General features: G+C 39.6%; 1 protein-coding gene across 1 annotated transcript in view; it reads right to left on the bottom strand.

The window, feature by feature from the left end:
* Positions 1 to 22,327, bottom strand: part of OXCT1 (3-oxoacid CoA transferase 1) — a gene marked incomplete at both ends in the record, with an annotated part of 34,897 nt that overhangs the window by 1,923 nt on the left and 10,647 nt on the right. The window contains 4 exons of the mRNA XM_010150040.1: positions 2,779 to 2,827; positions 3,471 to 3,565; positions 4,041 to 4,152; positions 6,784 to 6,891. Of these exons, the coding sequence (XP_010148342.1) occupies positions 2,779 to 2,827; positions 3,471 to 3,565; positions 4,041 to 4,152; positions 6,784 to 6,891 (364 nt within the window). The remainder of the gene's footprint in view (positions 1 to 2,778; positions 2,828 to 3,470; positions 3,566 to 4,040; positions 4,153 to 6,783; positions 6,892 to 22,327) is intronic.

Genomic DNA, 22,327 nt, shown 5'->3' on the forward strand with positions numbered 1-22,327 from the left:
TCAAGGCAGTGGGAGAGAAAACTTGGCCTGCAAACAGCAACATGGAACAAAAGCCCTGTGATAAAGTGACAAGCTAAGGCAATGCTGAGGAGAAAGGCAGGCAGGCTGAGGACCACAGAGTAATGTAACAAGAGCATCGTATTACCCACTTCTTGAAAATACTCTCAGAAAGTCAGCGCTTGTAAATATTTCTGCTGTAAGACAGAAGTCTACCCTTCAATTAGACTGAAGGTAAACTTCATGTGAGACATACAGAAAATGTGACAAACGAAGTACCATACATATTTCAGAGAAATGCAATTGCATTTGCAGATAAAAATTTGGCAAAACCCCAAACCAGGAGTATATTTTGAAAATGTGGATTTTGGGGGCTGATAATGGACCATTCCAGTCAATGAATGTGAACAGAATTAAGTTCTATTCCTTTCCCATTTAGCTTCTTTTCTCTTCACATGGATTTATACATTTGACTGCAAAGGATCTAGAATGGTCTTAACCCAACTGTCAGTAGGATTTAGCAGCTTCTGAATGTTTCAGCAGTGGTAACAATAATTTTGGTGGTAGAGCTGAGGTTCACCTATCCTGTGTCCTGCCTACTGCAACTTTAGAGAAACACGTGAAGGTGCTTAACACTGAATTACCAATACTAGAATAATCTGACCTCCATGTTGCATTCTGACCTCTTATGTTAGCTTCATCGCTGCAAGTTTATCTCTTAAAAATATTTTTCAGCCATAAATAACAATTTAAGATCATCTTCACATCTATATAAAACCAGAATGATTTTTCATAGGATTTATCAGATTTTTGGATATTTTTTTTCCATCTACACTCTGTTAACGTGTTCACTTCTAACACACCCATATTAGATCTTAAGTTCGTGTGTGTGTGCATATAAATTCACCTTTATTACTAAATGTTTTTTGTTCTAAATATTTTTTTCCTTCCAGTGACACCTTCAACACTGTTTTTGTTTGCTTTTTTTTTTTTAAAAAAATCTCAATTTCAGTTCAAGCATTAACACAGCTCTCCCATTCCTCTGACATTTTCCTACATACAGTGTATCACAAAAGTTACCTAGATACTGGTGAAATGCTGGACTCAATTCCATAATAATTTTTATTTCAAATCAGAAGATGGCCTTAAATGACTCCTTATTTAAAACATAATACTGAAACAGGGGTAATAACCTAGCTGTAAGATAATGGTATCAATTAGCTAAGCAAGGTAGCAAATGTTTCAAGCCAGTGAACGATTGCTGGACTGCACCGTGATATTAAATTAAAAGCTTGTTTGATGCCATTGCTTTATCTCCTTTGACTTTTCAGAGTTTAATTGTACTGGCTAACTCCCACTGAGGAAGGTACTGTCTATACCGATATACATGTATGCACCCATAAATATATGTGTGTATGTATAAACCTATATACACACATGTATGTATGTATATATGTGTTGATGTACGTATATGTACACATAAATAAAATACAGAATGCATAGGATTTCCCTATGAAAACACAACTCAGATTTCAGCTGTGGGTCTATCACCTATACTGTTAACATAAATGAGAACTTATAAGGTGCCACGACCTACTCCTGTTTGTTACAATGCAAAACATAGGTGCAATTTTACATGGAAACAGAGAACGGACACAGGCACAACTTTCCATGAAAAATGGCTGTCCCCCTCCTATGGGGACAGGCTGAGAGGGTTGGGCTTGTTCAGCCTGGAGAAGAGAAGGCTCTGGGGAGACCTTATAGCACCTTCCAGTACCTGAAGGGGCTACAAGGAAGCTGAGGGGGTGGCTTTGGTGTTGAGAGAAAAAAAAAGCCGTAGTGGGTTTAAATTGAAAGTGGGGAAGTTTAGATTGGATCGCAGGAAGAAATTCTTCCCGGAGAGGGTAGTGAGGCACTGGGACAGGTTGCCCAGAGAAGCTGTGAATGCCCCATCCCTGGATGTCTTCAAGGCCAGGCTGGATGAGGCTTGGAGCAACCTGGTCTAGTGGAAGGTGTCCCTGCCTATGGCAGGGGGGTTGGAACTAGATGGTCTTTAAGGTCCCTTCCAACCTAAACTATTATAGGATTCTAGGCAAACAGAAATTGGACAGACACATTAAAACATTAAAAAAATTTGTTTTCACATTTCATGGCTGCTTCTGAGATGAAATGCCCCAAAACAGCTGGGTGAAAACAGTACATGAGGACTGGCATTCTCCCCTATGTAGTGGCAAAAGCAGCTGCCCAAAGCAGAGCCTTCCAGTGATCCAGCTCCTGTTTGTGGGGGCTCCTTCCCCCTGCCCTGGCTACTGCTCTCTCTCCAAATGCAAATGAGTTGCATTCCTGGAAACTCACTAGTCAGGAGTAAATCAGGCCATTATACACAGGGCCTTTTAAAACATGTCCCAGAGATAAATCATGGCAAAACCATTTTCTAGAAGACACAAGGTGAAAACTAGCAGGGAAACAAAACTATATTCTCAAATAAGCTTCACAAAACAATCTCATTTCTGAAGAGAAAGAGTTGACTCTTTACTGCCTGGTCTGGAAGAGAGCTCCCTTCAGTAGCTACTGAAATGCATCAAAGCTTGAGCTCTCTAACTAGAATATTAAACATATCCATTGATCAAAACCAACCTTCACTTAAAAGAGGACAAATACATTAATATTTATAAGGAAATAAAATGGGGGTCTGGGTTCAAATACTGAATTAAAAGAAAATTTTTAGATTAGCAATGAATAATCATTTTCAATAAATTAAATTTATTTAAAATATTTTACCGGCATTAATCAGGTCTGGATCTACTTCATTTTCAAGTGGATAAGGACCCTGACAACAACACAGACATATGTCAGCTTTATATTAAAATACCTTTGAGACTGCTTTATTATTTCTAATGCTTATTACTCAAAACAGATCATCACAGACATGCATTCTTTTCATCTTTAGCAGAACAACATCCCTGATGATATAAGCCATAATTTACATCCACTAACATATCAGGACTAATGCACGTATTGTTAGAGTCTGTTAGAATTACTAAATAACCACACAGTGGGGGTTTTGTTTGGTTTGCTTTTTTGCTTTTTAAGCGACAGACATTTTTCAGAAAAATATATGTAGGTGCAACTTCATGAAGCCATAGGACAGTGAAAGCAATACTCACTTTTAAGTTTTATTTAAAGTTAGGCTCAATAAGGCTTACAAGCCTTGGTCTTACAAACTACTGAAGGTTCTAACTCCTTACAACAAAACACTTACTGCAGAACATATGCAGCAAAGTAGTACTATAATCCTGAAACAAGCATTGCCTTTAAAAATTCCCAGTCAGTCTTTTATAATCATGCAATATGACATATATCTGAATGTGATTTTTGGTAAAATTATAATCAAGTCAGGAGAGGGCAGGGAATAAACCCCAGCCACTGCAAGGTTAAGTACATTGCAATACGTGATCAAGATACACTCTTACCAAACCCAGGACTCCATTTTCACTCTGTAAGTGAACAGTTATATCTGGACTGATGAAGTTACTGGCCAACAGTGGGATTCCAATACCCAGATTAGCTGAAGGGAACCCGTTAAGGCAGAAAGAAGAACACACTTACTGCAATCTAATAAATTAAAAAAAGTTATCATTGTATTATGATTAGATTAGAACTGTTCTCTTCATAAACAAGTTCATTTTTAGATAGATGCCTCACATTTGTGATGAATTATTTTGCCATTTGGACTATCTAATTGCATTCTGTCAAAGGCTTTATATAATAAAAAACACAGTGCAAGTAAGCTTCATTTCCAATGTATGCAACTTCTCCAAGAAATTCTTGTAAAACATTCAACTCCGCATATGCCTGGATAAAAAGTCCAGGCACCCTATGTCTTAACACCCCATTTATTTCAAGAGGGTGTTAATAAAATAACAGAATCCCAGGCTCTGGGAAAGACAATGACCATGGCAATTAACCTGTCTTCAACAAAACAGCTGCGGTGGTTATCCTGGTGAGGCATTAGTTTAACCTACTGCACTGCTGAAGGATACCATACATGCCATCTTCAAACTCTAAAGCAGCCCGTCTGATGATCCTCTCCCTCACATTGTCTCCTTGTTTCTCTTTGGCTTTTGAGTCTTCAGGTTTACGGATTGATAAGCGCTGCACAAGAAGAAGTAATCACAAGTAAAGATCAGAATCCAGATTCTTGCTTCTCAAGACGCAAAACCCTGATTTGTGATTGCACTGAGATACTTTGTCTAAGAACAATGTTATTTATCTATTTGATACAAAAAATGACCTTTTATTCTATCAGTTCAACCTTCTCGAAGCCAATGGAGTCATCAAATATCCCCAGTGATAGCCTAGAGCAAAATGTTAGTCCTTTGTCTGTACTGCCAAGGCTGACAGAGTACGTGATACACAGACAACTGGTGAAGAAGGCACCAAGCATTAGTGCAAACTAGCGAGCCTGCGATTCATTACCCCAGTGATACCTAAATAGATTTGTGAAATGTCAGCCTAAAATACAAATACTGCTCTCTTTCTGCATTCATTCAATTCAGTGGTGCTATTTTAGATTTATATGTACGAGACAGACAAATGCCAGTCATCTAAAGATGCTGGGAGCTAAGCAACTGCGTTTTCAAACATAAATCTGTATAATCTTGCATAAATCTGCACCAAGTTGCTTCCTGAGACTTCCTGGCCTTAAGCTGATGTTTTCTAAACCACATGTAGGTGAAAATGCACTGATGTTCAAGAAGCTTGCAAGACCTTTTTTGTAAATTATTGTTTACATAGATTATGTTCTTTGTGCAGCTCTCCCATGCGTATCAAGTCCTGCACCCCTACACGTCTTCATATCCTCTCCTACTTCAGGCCATAATGAACACATCAGGCAAAATTATCATCTGTTCCTTTTCATCAAACAAAAGAATTTTTGGACTGTCTTTTTTCCCCCCCATGTTGGGAGTCACTTTGCTCTTAGGCAGTCAGAAGCAGTATTAATCTCAGCAACTTTCTTTTTGTACCTTGGCTATTTTCCCCAAAATTGCTTCACTTGTGAGTTACAGAAAAAGCAAGAAAATCACAGTTTCTCTGCAGCAAAGAGTAGGTTGGATAGAAAGAATTACTTGCACTAGAGGGACCACATCTGAGACAAATTAGGCAGAAACTGCTATTTAAAGCCAGTAAGAATTACAAGAAAGTAGCTTCTCTTTATTCTCTGTATTCCTCATCCCTCTCCTCTTACCTCTAATCATTCTCAACACTTTCATATGTACAGCCACATGCTTCATATATAATGTTTTATGGAAGAGTAGATAAATCTGCCATTTCATTCCTACACTTCTATTAATGAGAGGTGCAACTGTCAGAACTACAAAATTACACTAAGATAATTAATCTCTGTTACAACTTTGCTGTGCAGTTTATAGTAGCTTTTTTTTCCCCACTCTCAATTCCTGTTTTTCTTAAGCACATAGGGAAGGGGGCAGTTGACTAGGTGGCTGTATTCATTCACACAGCCAAGTCAAAGAAAGTTAGTTGTTGGTATAAAGGTCTTCCTGGACAAAGAGTCACCTCTTTATCCACTGCTGAACTGCTGTAAGAACATCTGTTTAATAAATGCAAAGTACACTTCTCTCATGAAAAGAAGAGCTTTTCTGTGAGATATTGCATCCATTCCAAAGAATCAAACAGACGATTATCTGCAGTCTAATATAATGTGCTGAGTGAAAGAAAAAAGAAAAAAAAAAGGTTTGACACACCTGTTTCCAGTCAAATACTCAACAACAGGTAATATGCTTTTGCAGAATGAATAGATGGAAGGAAAAAAAGGCTTTTTAACCTTAACATTCATAAAAGAGTTTACTCAGAGAAAAGGCTTTGTATGACTTTCTAAGACTTTTTAACTTGATTTAAATAATAGAAGTTTAATTATTACAATTCCTTTCTGCACTTTTTTTTTTCCCCAACTTATTTTTTTCCTTGTGCGTATATCTCCCTCTCCACCAGCTATTCTGATGACATTTTGGATAATTCCCACCTCCAGATTATGAAGACACAGGAGTAATACAGAATTTTCAACTGCACTTTAAGAGCATTATCGCATCACCAAAATGAACACAGGGACATAGCATGAGTGAGGCAAAACCACAGAAGCAAAAAAACAATTAGATAATCATAATTTTCTCGGATGTTTTCAGTGTCAGAATATTATTTTTTCAATTCTTAATAGCTACTGACATATTTTACTCAGACCAGAAATGCCACTGGCTAAGAAGGTGCCTGTCAAAAAAAAGGAAAGAAAGGTTCCAGGAGATCTGCAATGTAATGTAATTCAATACACGGCACAAAAAGGGCTCAGGCTGGCCCTATGTGCCTATGTCAAAAGCTCTCCAGCAGAAAAGAATCTAATTGTCAAAGTAAGTTCTTAGTCTACATGTTCCTGCTGTTGTGTCTACAGGTGACCTGGGAGAAGGAGGAAGAATGAAATAGCATTTCCCATAAAATTTTCCACTGCATTAAAGTAATCCAGGACTACAGGCAGTTGCTCTAAATGATTAAGGGACTGAACCAGAGGTTGAGGTATAAGAAACAAGGGTCAATTCTCAGGCCTCCACCTAACTACTAAGTACTACCTGAGCTCCAGTACTCAGTAAAACTTGACAGGTCTTTCTCACACTATCTTCCCAGTGCTAGGACTTGGTGGCTAGAGCAAAAACCCTGTAAATTCTAAATTACACCCCAAGCTGAAATATGTTATGACCAAGAAGCCCAGCTACTTACTTCAATTCTCTTCTCAAACTTCTCTCCTTGTATCAGACGATCAACATAGATTTTGGGAACATGAATGTCCTCTGGGGCAAATGCTCCTATATCAACAATTTCTTCCACCTATAAAGAGAAGAAAGTAAGTGCAAAGTGTAGAAAAATGTATGCGGTGAGAGATTTCATTAGCAACTAAGTTTCACATATTAAGTATATAGTGGATCACATGAAGAAAACTAAGGAAAGGGACAATATAGATATACTCTTTAAAATAGGCTATTTTAGATGATTCTCATTCAAAGGATTTTTCTATATACAAATGGAAAGCAGTTAATGTTTTAACAGCCCAACTGACTACCTTGAAGAAATATACCATGTACAGTTACATCAGATTTGTTTGTACCTACAAATAATTTCCACCCAAACAGAAGGAAAGAATATGCTGATAACAAATGTCAGAGTACAAAGAAGTACCGAATTTCAAGGACAAAAACAGAGTCTGGCTTGAAGTTTCTGCACAGTTTGCTCCAAAACAAAACTGAAAACATCTGAACCGTAGTAACTGATGCAAGAAAGATGTGAAGATTTGGAAGTGTCTACACTTCTAGATCTAGTGAAACAGAAATTCGGCATAGAACGGCACTGATTCACACACGGTACATTTGAAACGTCACCTATATGGAATACGACAGACAACAGGGTTTTCCTTCCTGCTGTGTCTGACTATAGGGTGGTCGTTGGAGACCCTGCTATGGCCAGATGCCTGCTGCACAGATCCTCAGCCACGTCTGGTGCTCTCCCTGACAAATCTCGGGTGCAGGTAGCACATCGCACCCTGCCACAAAACAGACACTACTGTTAGGGCTGTACCTGCATCTGACCACAGAGAAAAAGTCTATCGTTAAAGAAACAGGTCAAAGATAACATCTGAAACAATCTCCTCAAAAAGAAATTACATAAGTTTCCAGACTGCTTTATCATGAGGAACTAGATGAACTTTCAGGAATGTCCAAAGTCTAAGAACCTCAAAACAAGACCCACAGTATGCCCTATCAGTAGGGGTACATCACTTAGTAGCCATCACAGTGCAGCAACATTAACGAGCTTGAAATTCAATTTGACATCCCACTGTTACTGCACAATGTGATCAATAATAAAATCTATAGTACATCTGATAGACAATTACCTCCCTACTGTGCCTTGCAGTGTGACAATAAACAAACAAACCCACCCTAAAAGCAGCAGAGGGAGAGGAAAAATTAACAAATTAAAGACCACAAGATCAGTTTTAGATGATTCCTAAAAACTGCCCTGGGATAAACAGACAGGAAGAAACAAATTGTGAAGTGAGTAAGGCAAGGGTGGTAAGGAAGAGGCATTAATAGCCACTGCAACACCAGCTTCAGTGTTCATGGGGAGCAGAATCACACATCCAGAAAGTCCCTATCCACAAGAAAAGGAGAGACAATCAAACCAGTATTTTAAAAATACAGACGGCTATATTCACAAAAAAAAGTGCAATCATATCCATGCCCTACTTCCCTTGAAGTTTATTATTTTATACACGAACTTTAAAATTAATACAGAGACCAAGTCAAACACAGGGTAGGATGGAAAAGTCCTGAAGTCCTGAAGCACACAGCACACTGTTCTCTCGGTGTAGTGACTACTACCAGAACACACTCAAAAGGGAGGAGAAGCAACAGACAGGACCTTTTAATGAAGCCATATGCAAGCAGATGATCTGCTACCAGCAGAATTCCCAGATTCACCTTTTCTAATTAAATTTGTCTTCACTTATCAGGTGGAAAATTAGGCCTGGGGAATACTAATTGCTACAGATTTGAACTTTCTCATAAAAGAACAATATTTATTTGCTGCAGTAGCTGAGATTATAAAACCAGAATGTTTGCTGGCACAATTCAACCAGTTTCAACAGAAGTATGCTGTCAGAAAAGTTTACACACTGTATCTCTCCCCTCACATTATAAATAATTTACTCAAACAATAAAATGTTAGATTGTGTTATTAGTCACCTCATTCTCTTAATTGGGGGTATTTTGTCTCTTTGGAAACAGCAGTCAGTATGACAGCTTTTCCTCACAAGAACCATCAACATTATAATTTATTATTTCTGTATATTAACCTAAACGAACATAACACACAAACTGTGTTTTGTCCTAGGGATTTCAAATTAGTCTACGGCTTCCTGCAGCCTGGAACACCTTTGTGTTCACAGGCAGCCCCCCACTATTCTTACTGGTGTTTTGCAATCTCCAGGTTCTACCATTATGTGAAATAAATAAGCAGCAAATATAATCGAAATTAAGCATGTTAAAACATCCATATAGCAATAAAATGGAATTTTGAAAAGGGATTAAAAATTTGCATGTAATGTCTGCTAGAATACATATTATGCAGTTCTGCAAGTGAAATTAATCAGCGTGTTTATATGAAAAAGAACGATTTCATGCAGGGGAAGTACAGATGTCATCTGACTGCTCCAAGTCTCTCTCCCAGCTCCGCTCTCAGAGAGCTAGATGATAGTTCAGCTCAGACAGTGTAGACGGGCTGCCAGCAGCCTCCATCAGTATTTCCTGCACTGCTACCACAGATGAAGTTGTGCAACGAAAAAAACAGGAAATCTGTTGTCTCTGGGAATAAGCAACTTAATTTTCTGTCACCACTGCAAGATATAATCCAAGCATCTTTCCAGATTAGAATGATAATGCAAAAATAAATAGTTCCATAGCTGGGCATATTCACTTCCCTTTCAGGTTTCCTCTATGAGTCTTTACTGTAACACATCCACAGCCTAAGCCTCAATCAGACATGCAGGAGGGCATTCATATAAATAATGAAAAGAATGTGTGTGTGTTCTTCCTGTTCTGCTCTCCATCTCATCTATCCTTCTGTTCTTTCTTCTCTCTAGTTACCTTGCCTCAAGCTTTACTCTGTCATATACAGAAGAATCCCTGTAAACATCAAAAATCATTATATGGCAGCCCTCCCAAGAGAAACAAAGTCTGACAAAAGCATAGAAGGAACTCATCAGGACAGGTCATCTCCTGTACTTTTATTAATTAGCAAATCAAAATTCTCTAACCATTTAGATTGCCTTGATCACATGTTCATTTTAAATCTTAACTTCATCAATGTGCTAGAAGATCAAAAATGTTTACATCTTTCTTACACAGGTAACACTAAAGAGTAACTTCAAGAGACCATATGGGCCTGGTTCCCTCTTCTGGGAAGGCTCTGATGCGTGATTCAAAAATGCTTTAATTGTTTCATGAAGGTCACAGTATGTGTTTCACGGTACTGGTTTTCTTCCTGGGTATAAATGTTCTTGCAAATCTTGTCTGATTGCTGACAATGGGAGCAGAATGAATAAATTCAATCATTTCTGAATACTGGTTTCTCTGCAAGTACACCCAGAACATAAAAGCTGTTCTCTGCTATGATTCACAGGAGCCTTCTGCCATTCCTTTTGGCATCAGCACTCAAAGAATCAGTGGTCATTTGTTTCACAATATCACTTCCTTCTGTAATTTACATCTACTTTCCTCTTTTTAAAGAAGTTTGGTTTATTTTTGCTTATGGAAATTCAGCTACTCTCCTACAGTTTTATCTCAGAATTTCTGAAGTCTTCCAGAGAGAGAAAGGGAACCGTAAAGGTTATAGGCCTCCAGTAAGACAGAGAGAGAACTCCAGTTCTTGGCCAAAACTTTGCAAGGATATTATAATGACACAACTACTTGTGCCAAATCATGTGCAGTTTAAGGACATCCTCAGTCAGATATTGGACACAGACCACCTTGCTTCATAGCTTCTGATGGGCCATGAACTTGTCTTAATAAGTCTTCTTGGAATCCAAAAGACTATCATTGCATTTCTACAATTTAACTAGTATGAAAATAATTTCTCATTATCTCTTGTCATTTCACTGTATGCTTCCTTCCCTTTGCAATACAGGAATAGCACACAGCTGTTCTTCGTTTGCCTGTTTCATACCAATAAAGATCCTGTGTGCCTTTATATTTTCTCCTCTACTCTAGTAGACTGTTATCCTCTGTGAACACCACAGATAAAAACAGTGAGGTGTGTTTCCAGTATGTCGTATCTGGTGATTAGGGAAGCAAAGCTGACATAAATCTAGGTTTGTCTCCAGGTTTTTCATCATGTGGCTACAGATCCTCATAAATTAGGAGCCCCTGCTTGCTTATACTCATTTCACCTTTGTTTTCTCTGTTCTAAATCTCTTCAATTACCTCCACCTCTCCTTGCCTCAGGCTTAATCTCTTCTTTCACACTTCCTTGCACCTGCTGCCTGTTTCTTCCAACTGCCCCTTCGCGTCCCACCTGTTTAACCTCTTCCTCCATGCTGTACTGCTCACAGCAAAGAAGAAAACAGACTGCACTAAATTACCTGCTCTAGGTACTCAACATGTAGCAGTTCTGGGCTGACAACCCCAAAGAAAAGACGAAGAACACTTGATTATCTGCAAAAGCTATCTATATGTAAAGCTGTTTGCATGCATGAAAATATGAAAAATTTAAACACTAGGCTCCAAAAAAGTTCTACCATACACAGAAACACACTTCTTAGGAAAATTTTAAGCATAGCCAGGATGCATGATATTCCTAAATTTCAAGAACATGTTGAGTCAGAAGATACTGAAATTTCTCCAAGGAATAATCCTAAGAAAATATTCTCAAAACAATGTATTTTCAGCTTTTGTTTGTTAGTTTTTCTTATAACTGGGCAGTTTTACCCAAAATAAAAACTCAGGCAAACTGACTTAAATCACAATAGAAGTGATTTTGTGGTAGTACTACAGTACTAGTTAAGTAGCTACTTCAACAACAAATGCCTGCTATCAACCATGCCTATGAACACGTACTGTAAAAATGTATGCTCTAAGTATAAACTGAAACCTGCAGGTTTTTCCTCAAGATGTTTGCAAAAGCAAAGACTGCTAGCTATTACTGGCTACTGAAGTCACTCCATTAAACTGACAGAAGTGCTTGTTCAGCAGTTTGCACGAGTAGGTCTATGTAATTCTGTATGCACCAAAAGTGAAAGTGATAGATGAGCTCTTTTCTTGGTTCCTTAAATTCATTCTCTTGGATTTTACACTTTTTTCTACTGTAAAATTACCTGAATTAAAAGTATGAGAGATTAACATCCAGAAATCTACCAGTCCCAGCGTTACCCAACAAACACAGCCTCCTGCAGCAGGCACACCTAAAAAGGGATTCCTTTCTAAACCCTTCTTAAAATCTCATGGTTTCGATATAAGCCATCAATGAACCCATGCTGTTTGTGATCATGTTTTGTGACTTGTGCTTCCTTGATGCAATAAGGTGATTTCATAGTGCACAGTGCTTATTTTTATAATAAGTATCCAGTGCTCAACTGGATGACAGTAGTGACAACAAAAAGGAGAACACTAATCAAACGGTAAGAACATATGTAAGTGACCAATTTGTATTCAGCACCTACATTCTTAACATGAAATGAAACATAACCATTCACATAGAATACATATCATACTGCATTCTGACATCTGGAAAAGGCAATTTTGGCTTTATTTTTTTTTTAGATTACATTATGTAATTATGTTTTTAATCACATAATAAAAATAATGGGAGAAGAGCCTGAAGAAAACAAACAAAACCTCTCAATCAGTGAATATAGTCTTCATTTGTTAAGGGTTAGATTCCACGAAAAGAACCTGCTTAACCTGTACTAGGAACCTCTGCTGAATAAGGTAACTGACCACACACCAAACCTTTCATTCCAGAACAGAATAGCTGCTAACAATATTAACTCCACTGGAAGCATATAATTTAACAGTCTCGCAAACACAATGTATGTTGCTTTAAATATATTATTCCTTTACTTCATTGCTTATTTTCACAATACATTAGACTTAAAGTCTTTGAACTGATTAGAAGGTAAAAGTAAGTAACCGACATTTTTTATTGGAATCACAGGATTGTTTAGGTGGGAAATAACCTTTAAGATCATGAAGTCCAACCTTTAACCCTAGAGCTGCCAAGTCCACCATTTCTACATATCTCTTAAATACCTCCAGGGATGGTGACTTCACCACTGCCCTGTGCAGCTTGTTCCAATGTTTGACAAACATTTTGCTGAATAAATTTTGCCTAATATCCAATCTGAACCCCCCAGAACAACTTGAGGCCATTTCCACTCATCCTATAGCTTGTTACTTGAGAGAGAGACCAACTCCCACCTCTCTGCAACCTCCTTTCAGATAGCTGTGGAGAGCGATAAGGTCTGCCCTGAGCCTCCTCTTCTCCAGGCTGAACACCCCCAGCTCCCTCAGCTGCTCCTCACAGGACTTGTGCTCCAGACCCTTCACCAGCTCCGTTGCCCTGCTCTGGACATGCTCCAGCACCTCAGCGTCTGTGTTCTAGTGAGGGGCCCAAAACTGAACACAGGATTCGAGGTGCAGCCTCACCAGTGCCCAGTACAGGGGGACAATCACGACCCTAGACCCACTGGCCACACTGTTCCTGATGCAGGCCAGGATGCCATTGGCCTTCTTGTCCACATGGACACGCTGCTGGCTCATATTCAGCCACTGGCTGTCTGCCAACATCTCCAGGTCCTTTTCCTCTTCAACAGTTGTGACCAGCCTCCAACTGGGTTTAATTCCATTCACCACAACTCTTTGGGCCAGCCATCCAGCCAGTTTTTACCCAGCAAAGAGTGTGCCCATCCAAGCCATGAGCCAGTTTCTCCAGGAGAATGCTGTGGGAAAGTGTCTAATGCTTTACTAAAGTCCAGGCAGACAACACCCACAGCCTGGACCTCACCCTCTAAGCAGGTCACCTTGTCACAGAAGAAGATGAGGGGTCAAGCAGGACCTGCCTTTCATAAACCCATGGTGGCTGGGCCTGGTCACCTGGTTGTCCTCTATGTGCCACATGAGGGCACTCAAGATTAACTGCTCCTTAACCTTCCCCAGATCCTCCTTACAGCCCTTGTTGTAGATCATACTCACTAACTTCCGGTCAACTGGGACCTCCCCAGTTAGCCCTATGTGCCACATGAGGGCACTCAAGATTAACTGCTCCTTAACCTTCCCCAGATCCTCCTTACAGCCCTTGTTGTAGATCATACTCACTAACTTCCGGTCAACTGGGACCTCCCCAGTTAGCCAGGACTGCTGATGCATGAAGGAAGTGGCTTGGTGAGCACATCCACCATGTGCTCCGCATTAAAATTATGTACTTGTTATCAAGATTATTTGAAACCTAAAAAAAAACCCCAGAGCTTTAATCTCAACCAAGTTATTTTATTTTCTTACTCCTATCAGAGAAATGACAAATGAAAAGAGACTGAAAGAGATCTCATCTATGCATTCAAAAAAATGTAACTTGAGAGTCAGGAGGTAAATTTAAGCTTTACTTTCAAAAACTAACTAAGAGGAATTTAAGTACTGAAAGGAGAGGTAGATAAGTTTTAAAAAATTGTAAAAAGCGGAGATTAAAGGGCACTATCCAAGGAGGAATTCTTTGTATTATGCAGTCTATGCAAGTCCACCTAAACCACCCTCAAATTCAAGGAATATGTCTAAGAATCAGAGCAAAGAATGCAAAGCAGAAGACATGGGAAGGTCATCAGAGTAAACAATTAGCAGCTAACAAGTTATATTGTTGATTCTCTCTAGCAAGAAGAAGAAACCCCACAGATACTTGACTAAAGGTGATGAAAAGACATCATCTCAAAATAGCACCTGATGTGCACACGTGTTAGTACTCCCCCTTACTTGCCTTATTTCTGACGTCCATTACAGACGTGGTAGTTTACAAAGGTATCTGGAAACTGCTTTACATGCTACCACTTTCTTTCTCAACAAGGGACCAGTGTGGTCCGTTTCACTTTCAAAATCATAGCAGATAACTTTTCTGCAGTGTTAAGGCTCGAGAAGGTAGTCAGAGTATTTGTCAAAGAGAGGACTGGAAGAAAGAAAACAACTCACAGTAGTATGTCACGCACCTTAGACACTTTCAACAGATTCATCAGAAACCACAGGAATGTGGATATCAAGAGATTTTAAGTAATAAATTTTAAGAAAAATAAAACTTTTCTTACAGTTAATCATTATTCTTCCTGAGGTATCCTGCCTGGAAAGGAGAGCACTAAATATGCATGGAAATAAAATACAAGAATAAAGTGCTTCAGAGATCAAAAATATTATGTGACACTGAAGCCAAAAGAAACATGTTAAATCAGTCTTTCACACCATAAAAATAAAAGTTTTTGCTTATCCTAATGAGAAAATTCTGACTTCTTTCCCTCTAGCAACAGTGAAAGAACGTCTTTGGCACATCTGATATTCTAAGTTGTAACGAGTATGATCTCTAATCTCCTGATCATACCAAGTTTTCTGTTCTGTCTCTGTATTTATTAATCAGGCAGAATAAACACTGAAGCACATCAAGCCAATAACAACTGGCAACTTACTTAAACTGGGTTTTTTATAAGCTGGGTTTTTTTTTTTTAAACTTTTAACCCTTCCTTCCCCAGCCCCCTCAAAACATAAATACATAAACGATAGAGGTTTTCCCGTTTCTCATTTCTCTGAAATGTTGAAAGAAAAATTCAGCACTCTCAGAAAACTTCATATTCATCCAGCAATCTTTGCTCTTCTTGTGTCTGAAAGTCTAGACGATGTCTTGAAGTGGGTGGCTGGGTGGCCTACCTCATATAACTTGTCTGGTTCTCCCCTTTCTCATAAGCATCCTGGCAGACATCTAAATTGGATTCATTTGATTACCGTATGTTCAACCTCATTGGAATCTGATGGAATCCATCACAAACAGCAATTCATGTCTGCTTTTATGAAGGCTCAATTTAGTCCCTTCAATCTGTAGTTTCTTAAAATCGCAAATCAGTTCTAATTTTGAATGGATGAAGTACATCTACCATCACATTTCTGTAAAATTTCAGACCAAAACCATGTAAAAATAGTTAAATTGAATGCATACATAGCTCAGGAAAATGAAGGAATAGGCTACTTCAGTGTGCATGGGGTTATTTTCTAATAGCTAGTGGCAAAGGCAAACACAAAGCACATAACCCCTCCTAAATGTCTTACAGGAGGTGACCAAACACCACAGCATCAAGAACGTGCTGCTGTCCAAGCTAGGAAGCCCGTTTCTCAGATGGCCTCCTCCCAATATGTTACAAAAGCCACAAGACTTTTTAAAATCACAAGGAAAAAAACCCAACCAAATAAAACCACAAAAACAACAGCACAAGCAACAGAAATAAAGGTGCATAATAACAAATCAAATTCACTTAAAAGAAAAGGGAGAACCATGGGACATCACTATAACCTGTATCAGCCTGGAATTCAAATAGGCAAAAATTATGGCATAAAAACGCTAGTGTCTGTTTTGAAGGTACTGTAGGAAAACATTGCTACTTGAAAATATTTTCACTGAGAAATTTAGTTTACTTAAAAACCTAATATCCAGATGTGTTTGTACCTTCATCTGCAGCTCTTGATGTTCAGAGTGTTTGAGAAATTCAGCACTTTGAGAGCCTGGGGGGCGCAAGTGCTCCTCAGCACATTACTCACACAGCACATCGGCCACATAACTCCCCCATTTTGATCAGGAATATATCCCAGCTCTCCTCTTTGCTTTTCCCTGCTTCTTTCAACAAGAAAAAAAACTGATATAATGCATTTGACTTACTCCAAAGGTTAACAAAAAAGAGTAAAGTGCCTATAACAAAGCAAAAACAAATGTAAAAACCCTAAACAGTGTTTTAAGATTTGTTTAGCTATTGCTTTCTCCAGTTTAATCACAAGTTGCAAACTAAGGAACTTATTTAATTCATGAGAATGGGAGTGGATTTCCACCCAATGGACTTCATGACTGCAGGTTTTCTATAAAGCAATTTAACACAGTTTGAGGAAAAAACTGAAGACTTGGTGACTTTCAAATAAACACCAGGAAAGTGTTTGGGAGATAGAAATAGAAACTAGTCTGTTGTCCTCATCAATTCTTTTACTGTCTTCTGCAGCCTGAAAAATCAGCATAATTTGAAGTCAAGACCGTCTTGGTATCTCAATCTTTTACTTTTCCTTAAATCCAAACTTTCCTCAAGAATACTTCTGTTCTATAGCATTTGCAGGAAAGGATGCTGCAAGAGAACACTAAAATCTGAGCTGCTTATTCAAATGATTGCTCCAAAAATTCTCACTGCAACAATAGTTACAAGGCTACAGCTTTGCAAATCTCAATATTCTGACCACCTTAAAAAAATGCATTTGTTTCACATCAGCAGACAATTACTCACATTGTGAACTTCTAGTAAGATTTTCAGTTTGAATGTCAAATCCCTCTCATTTTGTATTAGAAATCTCCATCAGAGATCATAGAATCATAGAATCATAGAATGGTTAGGGTTGGAAGGGACCTTAAAGATCATCTAGTTCCAACCCCCCTGCCATGGGCAGGGACACCTTCCACTAGACCAGGTTGCTCAAAGCCACATCCAGCCTGGCCTTGAACGCTCCCAGGGATGGGGCATCCACAACATCTCTGGGCAACCTGTTCCAGTGCCTCACGACCCTCTCTGTGAAGAATTTCTTCCTGACATCTAATCTAAACATCCCTGATTTCAATTTATACCCATTACCCCTTGTCCTATCACTACAGGATCTTGTAAAAAGTCCTCTCCCAGCTTCCTTGTAGGCCCCCTTCAGATACTGGAAAGCTGCAATGAGGTCTCCTCGGAGCCTCCTCTTCTCCAGGCTGAACAAGCCCAGTTCTTGCAGCCTTTCGTCATAGGAGAGGTGCTCCAGCCCGCTGATCATCTTCGTGGCCCTCCTCTGGACTCGCTCCAAGTGGTCAATATCCTTCTGATATTGAGGGCTCCACAGCTGGACGCAGTACTCCAGATGTTAACAGCACAGAAAATAATTTCTTCCTTTAAGACACTCCAGATGTTAACAGCACAGAAAATAATTTCTTCCTTTAAGACACATACGTAAAAGTATATATGGATAGAAATTCCCTGTATCATGCCTAAAATTCTCTCTGCCCCATCTTTTCATGGACAGAATCATGTGTGATTTAAAATGCAAAGACTGATAAATCATTGAGTGATTAACACATCTTTTACACAAAGCAGGGCATAAGAATTATCATTGATCTACCGTACATACTAGTACATAAAATGAAAAGTGAAATCTAGAGTAATTTAAATACTATTAATTTTCAAATTCTGAGTACTATCTATGAAATATACTTCAAGCACACAGTAAATCAGTCTTTCTACAAAATGTTATGAAAAAAACGCTAAATTTAGCTTTAGGAGCAGAGGCTTTCCATCAGTTTCCCCAGCACACTGACTTCCTGGCAATCTGCGGTATCTACTGACCAACCATGGACTTGCTTTAGCTCATTCTCCTTGAATGTCATATTTGTTCTTAACATATGTGACAAGGACAAAAGGATTTTTTTTCATTGAAGATTATATTCACATCTGCAATGAACTTTTGAAGCTGGATGTTGAGAAAGCTCATGATATTCATTCAAGAATCAGTTTAGAAAGGAATAAAATATGAGAGACAGATAAAAGAAAAACAAATTCAAATCTTCCAGCACAATGTTGCATGTAGGTAAAACTATCTGTACAGCAGTCAGCAATAATTTGATCTGCTATGAATTTTAACCACTTAACATTCACTATCCCAGCAATTAAGTGCCAAACCTGAACCCACATAATTAGAGGTTATATATAAAAGAAAAGCAACTCTAGGTGTGTGTGGAAGGGATGGGGGATGGGACACGGACTTTTTACAAGGGCCTGTAGTGACAGGACAAGGGGTAACAGGTTTAAATTGAAAGTGGGGAGATTTGGGTATCAGGAAGAAATTCTTCCTGGAGAGGGTGGTGAGGCACTGGCACAGGTTGCCCAGAGAAGCTGTGGATGCCCCATCCCTGGGAGTGTTCAAGGCCAGGCTGGATGAGGCTTTGAGCAACCTGGTCTAGTGGAAGGTGTCCCTGCCCATGGCAGGGGGGTTGGAATGAGATGGTCTTTAAGGTCCCTTCCAACCTAAACTATTCTGTGATTCTGTGGCAGGCAAATACTTCTAGGAACTGCTTTTCCAAATTAGTACTAGCAGTCCCTGAATTTCAATTCCAATCCTTCTCTGACTTGTTCTTTAACCTTCTATGACTAGCACCATAATAGCCACCAAAATGCTTTTTAACACCGCTGAATACAAAAGGAGAAAGGACATTAAACACTTCAGCCTTCTTCATACTCTGCATGGGTAATTTTGCTCTCTTCATTAAGCTGTGAAGTATCAAAATCCTTGGTCTCCAACCCACTATGTATGTACTCTTAGAAAGATCTCCTGCTACTTTCAAGTCTTCTCTATTTCATACTGGGCTCGAGATTTCTGATTTTGCTCCTACATGCTTAATCATTTTGGTTTGTGTTTTGTAATGCTTAGCCTCAGACATCTGACCTTGGTCTCACTTTCCATTGTTTTGCTTTTCTATGTTTGAGACTGCCATAACTGTAATTAAGGTTAAACACCTACTGCTCTTCCAATGCTTTCTGCATGTTGGAAAAATTTATTCTCAAACTCTTAACACAGCCTAGCTTCATTTCTTCTTAGCTGTACCTCCCAGAAGCCTTCAACTACCAAGTCTCTGAGCTCACAAAATCATAATTACATACAGATTATATATACCCCAACCATATCCTGGGCTGTATCCAGAGAAGCATGGCCAGCAGGTTGAGGGAGGGGATTCTCTCCCTCTACTCTGCTCTCTTGAGACCCCACCTGGAGTTCTGCGACCAGCTCTGGGGCCTCCAACACATGAAGGATTATCGACTGTTGGAGCAAGGCCAGAGAAGGTCACGAAGATGCTCCAAGGGCAGGTGCACCTCTGCTATGGGAACAGGCAAAGCGAGTTGGGCTTGTTCAGCCTGGAGAAGAGAAGGCTCTGGGGAGACCGTGTTGCAGCCTTTCAATACCTGGAGGGGCTACAAGGAAGCTGGAGGGGGGACACTTTTTACAAGGGTCTGTAATGACAGGACAAGGGGTAACGGGTTTAAATTCAAAGAGTGCAAATTTGGATTAGATATCACAAAGAAATTCTTCCTGGAGAGGGTGGTGAAGCACTGGGACAGGTTGCCCAGGGAAGCTGTGGATGCCCCAGTTTCAAGCCCAGTCTGGACGAGGCTTTGAGCAGCCTGAGCTAGTGGAAGGTGTCCCTGCCCATGGCAGGGGGGTTGGAACTAGATGATCTTTAAGGTCCCTTCCAACCCACACCATTCTGTGATTCTATGCTTCTGTGATTTTTCCACTTTAAAACAGTACTTACAGGCTTTCTACAGCAAACTGTCACTGTGCAAAAACCTTGAAGAATTCCTCAGAACAGAGCTATGCATCTGAGGAAAATTTTGCTGTTGTTAAAGCACTTGGAGGAATAGACACCAAAAAAGAGAGATTCATTTTCCAGTTTCCTCAATAAAACACAATGCCATGATTTAGCACAGATAACAGGATACAAGTAGCTTATTTCAGCCTGCTTCTGTGCCTCAGTGCAGTGCAGTTCATTGTACCTGAGATAATGGCGCTCACTGACGTGGTTGTGTTGTTACTAGGCAACCAGAGATAAAATGCAGGGTTTAATGATTTTTATTTAATGCATTTTTATGAGAAAGTACACTCTCTTTTTTCCTCCCCTGGTATTATTTGAGGTGGAAATGCTGTTTACACAGGGAGATATATTTAGCCATCTTCTGCAATCTGAACAAGAAAATTATTCAAACTGGATATTCAAATGGCCAGTCAATAAATATTTCTAAACGTTGACTATTACCACTATCAAACATTTACATCGTGGCAGTGGCCGAGATCTCAAACCACTTCACCAGGGACAAGTATTCAGTACTGACAACAGCTAAGGGATGTTTGGGGCTGTTCATGGATGTTTATGTACTCCTCCATGGCAGAGAGCAAAAGCCCAGGCCTTGTATCACCCTTCATCTCTCCTGTGCTGTCATGACACCCACACCGTGTGTCTTCCTGTGGCTTTGAGCTGTCTCAATTGCCTCCAGAAATAAGGTGTCATTACCAAAAATTGTCCCTCCTGCTAGGACTCTGCTCACAGGAGCCTCTTCAGGAAGATGCACATCTTCGGAAGCTTCCTAATGTCACAGCCCTTGCTCTAGCAGTCTAGGCACACATCCAGGAGGCCTCCCTGTAACTCGGAGCTGCTACACATTTCATTTCCCGTCACACAAATCAACGAGTCTGTTGAGGGGCCTGACAGCAGTGCTGCCTGCTGAATTCCACAGACCTGTCCTTCATCAGCAGAGTGTTGGAAATGTTAACATGTATATAGGCCACACAAGCCCTCAAGTTTCTTCGCATACCAAGCCATTCCTCTGCACCTTTACAAGGGCTGGTGGCTCATACGTAACTTGTGACCCCTGGGTTCCTTTTAGATTGGCCAATTTCCCAACTCATGTCTTTGCAATAGGAGCAGAAAAGTGTTTATAGACCTGAAAATCAAAGGAAAGCCTCAGGCTGAGTGGGTGCATGAGGGCATGAGGGCTCAGGTCCAAAGCAAGCGACAGCTCTGACCGCATACTTAACTCCTGCAAGTTCTGCAAGATGAAGTGAGAAGCAGATGACACAGACCATTTTTTAAAGGCAACACTGTAGAAGAACGAAAACCCAAATAACTGCTGTATCATTTTGCTTTCAGATATAGATAAAGCCAAACTAATGCTGCCAATATTGAATTATTTAACATTTTTCTCTGCAGAGGTTACGTTCCAAGTAACAGGAATCATGCAATTCAGCTGAAAACTTCTTTTTGACCCTCAATACTGGTCATCTTAAAGTAGAAATTCCAATGGACTCAGTGCAGTTGGATCTTTACAGACAGTTTTCTGTGCCTCAGCAAACATCTTTATTATCATGTATATTAGCAGGTTCTACTTCTCATCACTTATATAAACAAAAGAAATGTATGTAACAGGCCCAAATATTCATGCAGGTCAGTAAAGATCTCTTGCATTTCATTAGAAGTTTACAATCAACATATGCCTGATCAAAAAAGGGTACTGAACAGCTACTTAAAACCATTTGCCTAGTCAAAAGAAACAAGGCTGGGGGTCAGACACTTCAATCTGAAATTTGTTCTAGGGGAACTTTAAGAATCAGTAACTCTCCGCTGTGTGCCACAGACATAACTGGTAATGGTACAGCCTGAGTTCCTCCTCCTTCCAAAGCCTCTCTACACAGCCAGCCTCACTTCTCACAACACAGGAGAGCTTTTAAGCAAGCAATATCTATCAGTTTGTGGGTTTGTGAGGTGGGGTTTTTGGTTTCTACCCTTATCCTCCGTATCTGCAAATGCTGCCAAGGCCTGCCACCTCTCAACTGTTATAGAAATTAAGTGTCTGCCTGTACTTCAACTAAGAGAGTGTAAAATGCCACGCTGGCTTAAACTAGAGAACAGCAGCTTTAATACATTA

The sequence above is a fragment of the Eurypyga helias genome, unplaced genomic scaffold (genome assembly GCF_000690775.1).
Source record: "Eurypyga helias isolate BGI_N326 unplaced genomic scaffold, ASM69077v1 scaffold35304, whole genome shotgun sequence".
Lineage (NCBI taxonomy): Eukaryota > Metazoa > Chordata > Aves > Eurypygiformes > Eurypygidae > Eurypyga > Eurypyga helias.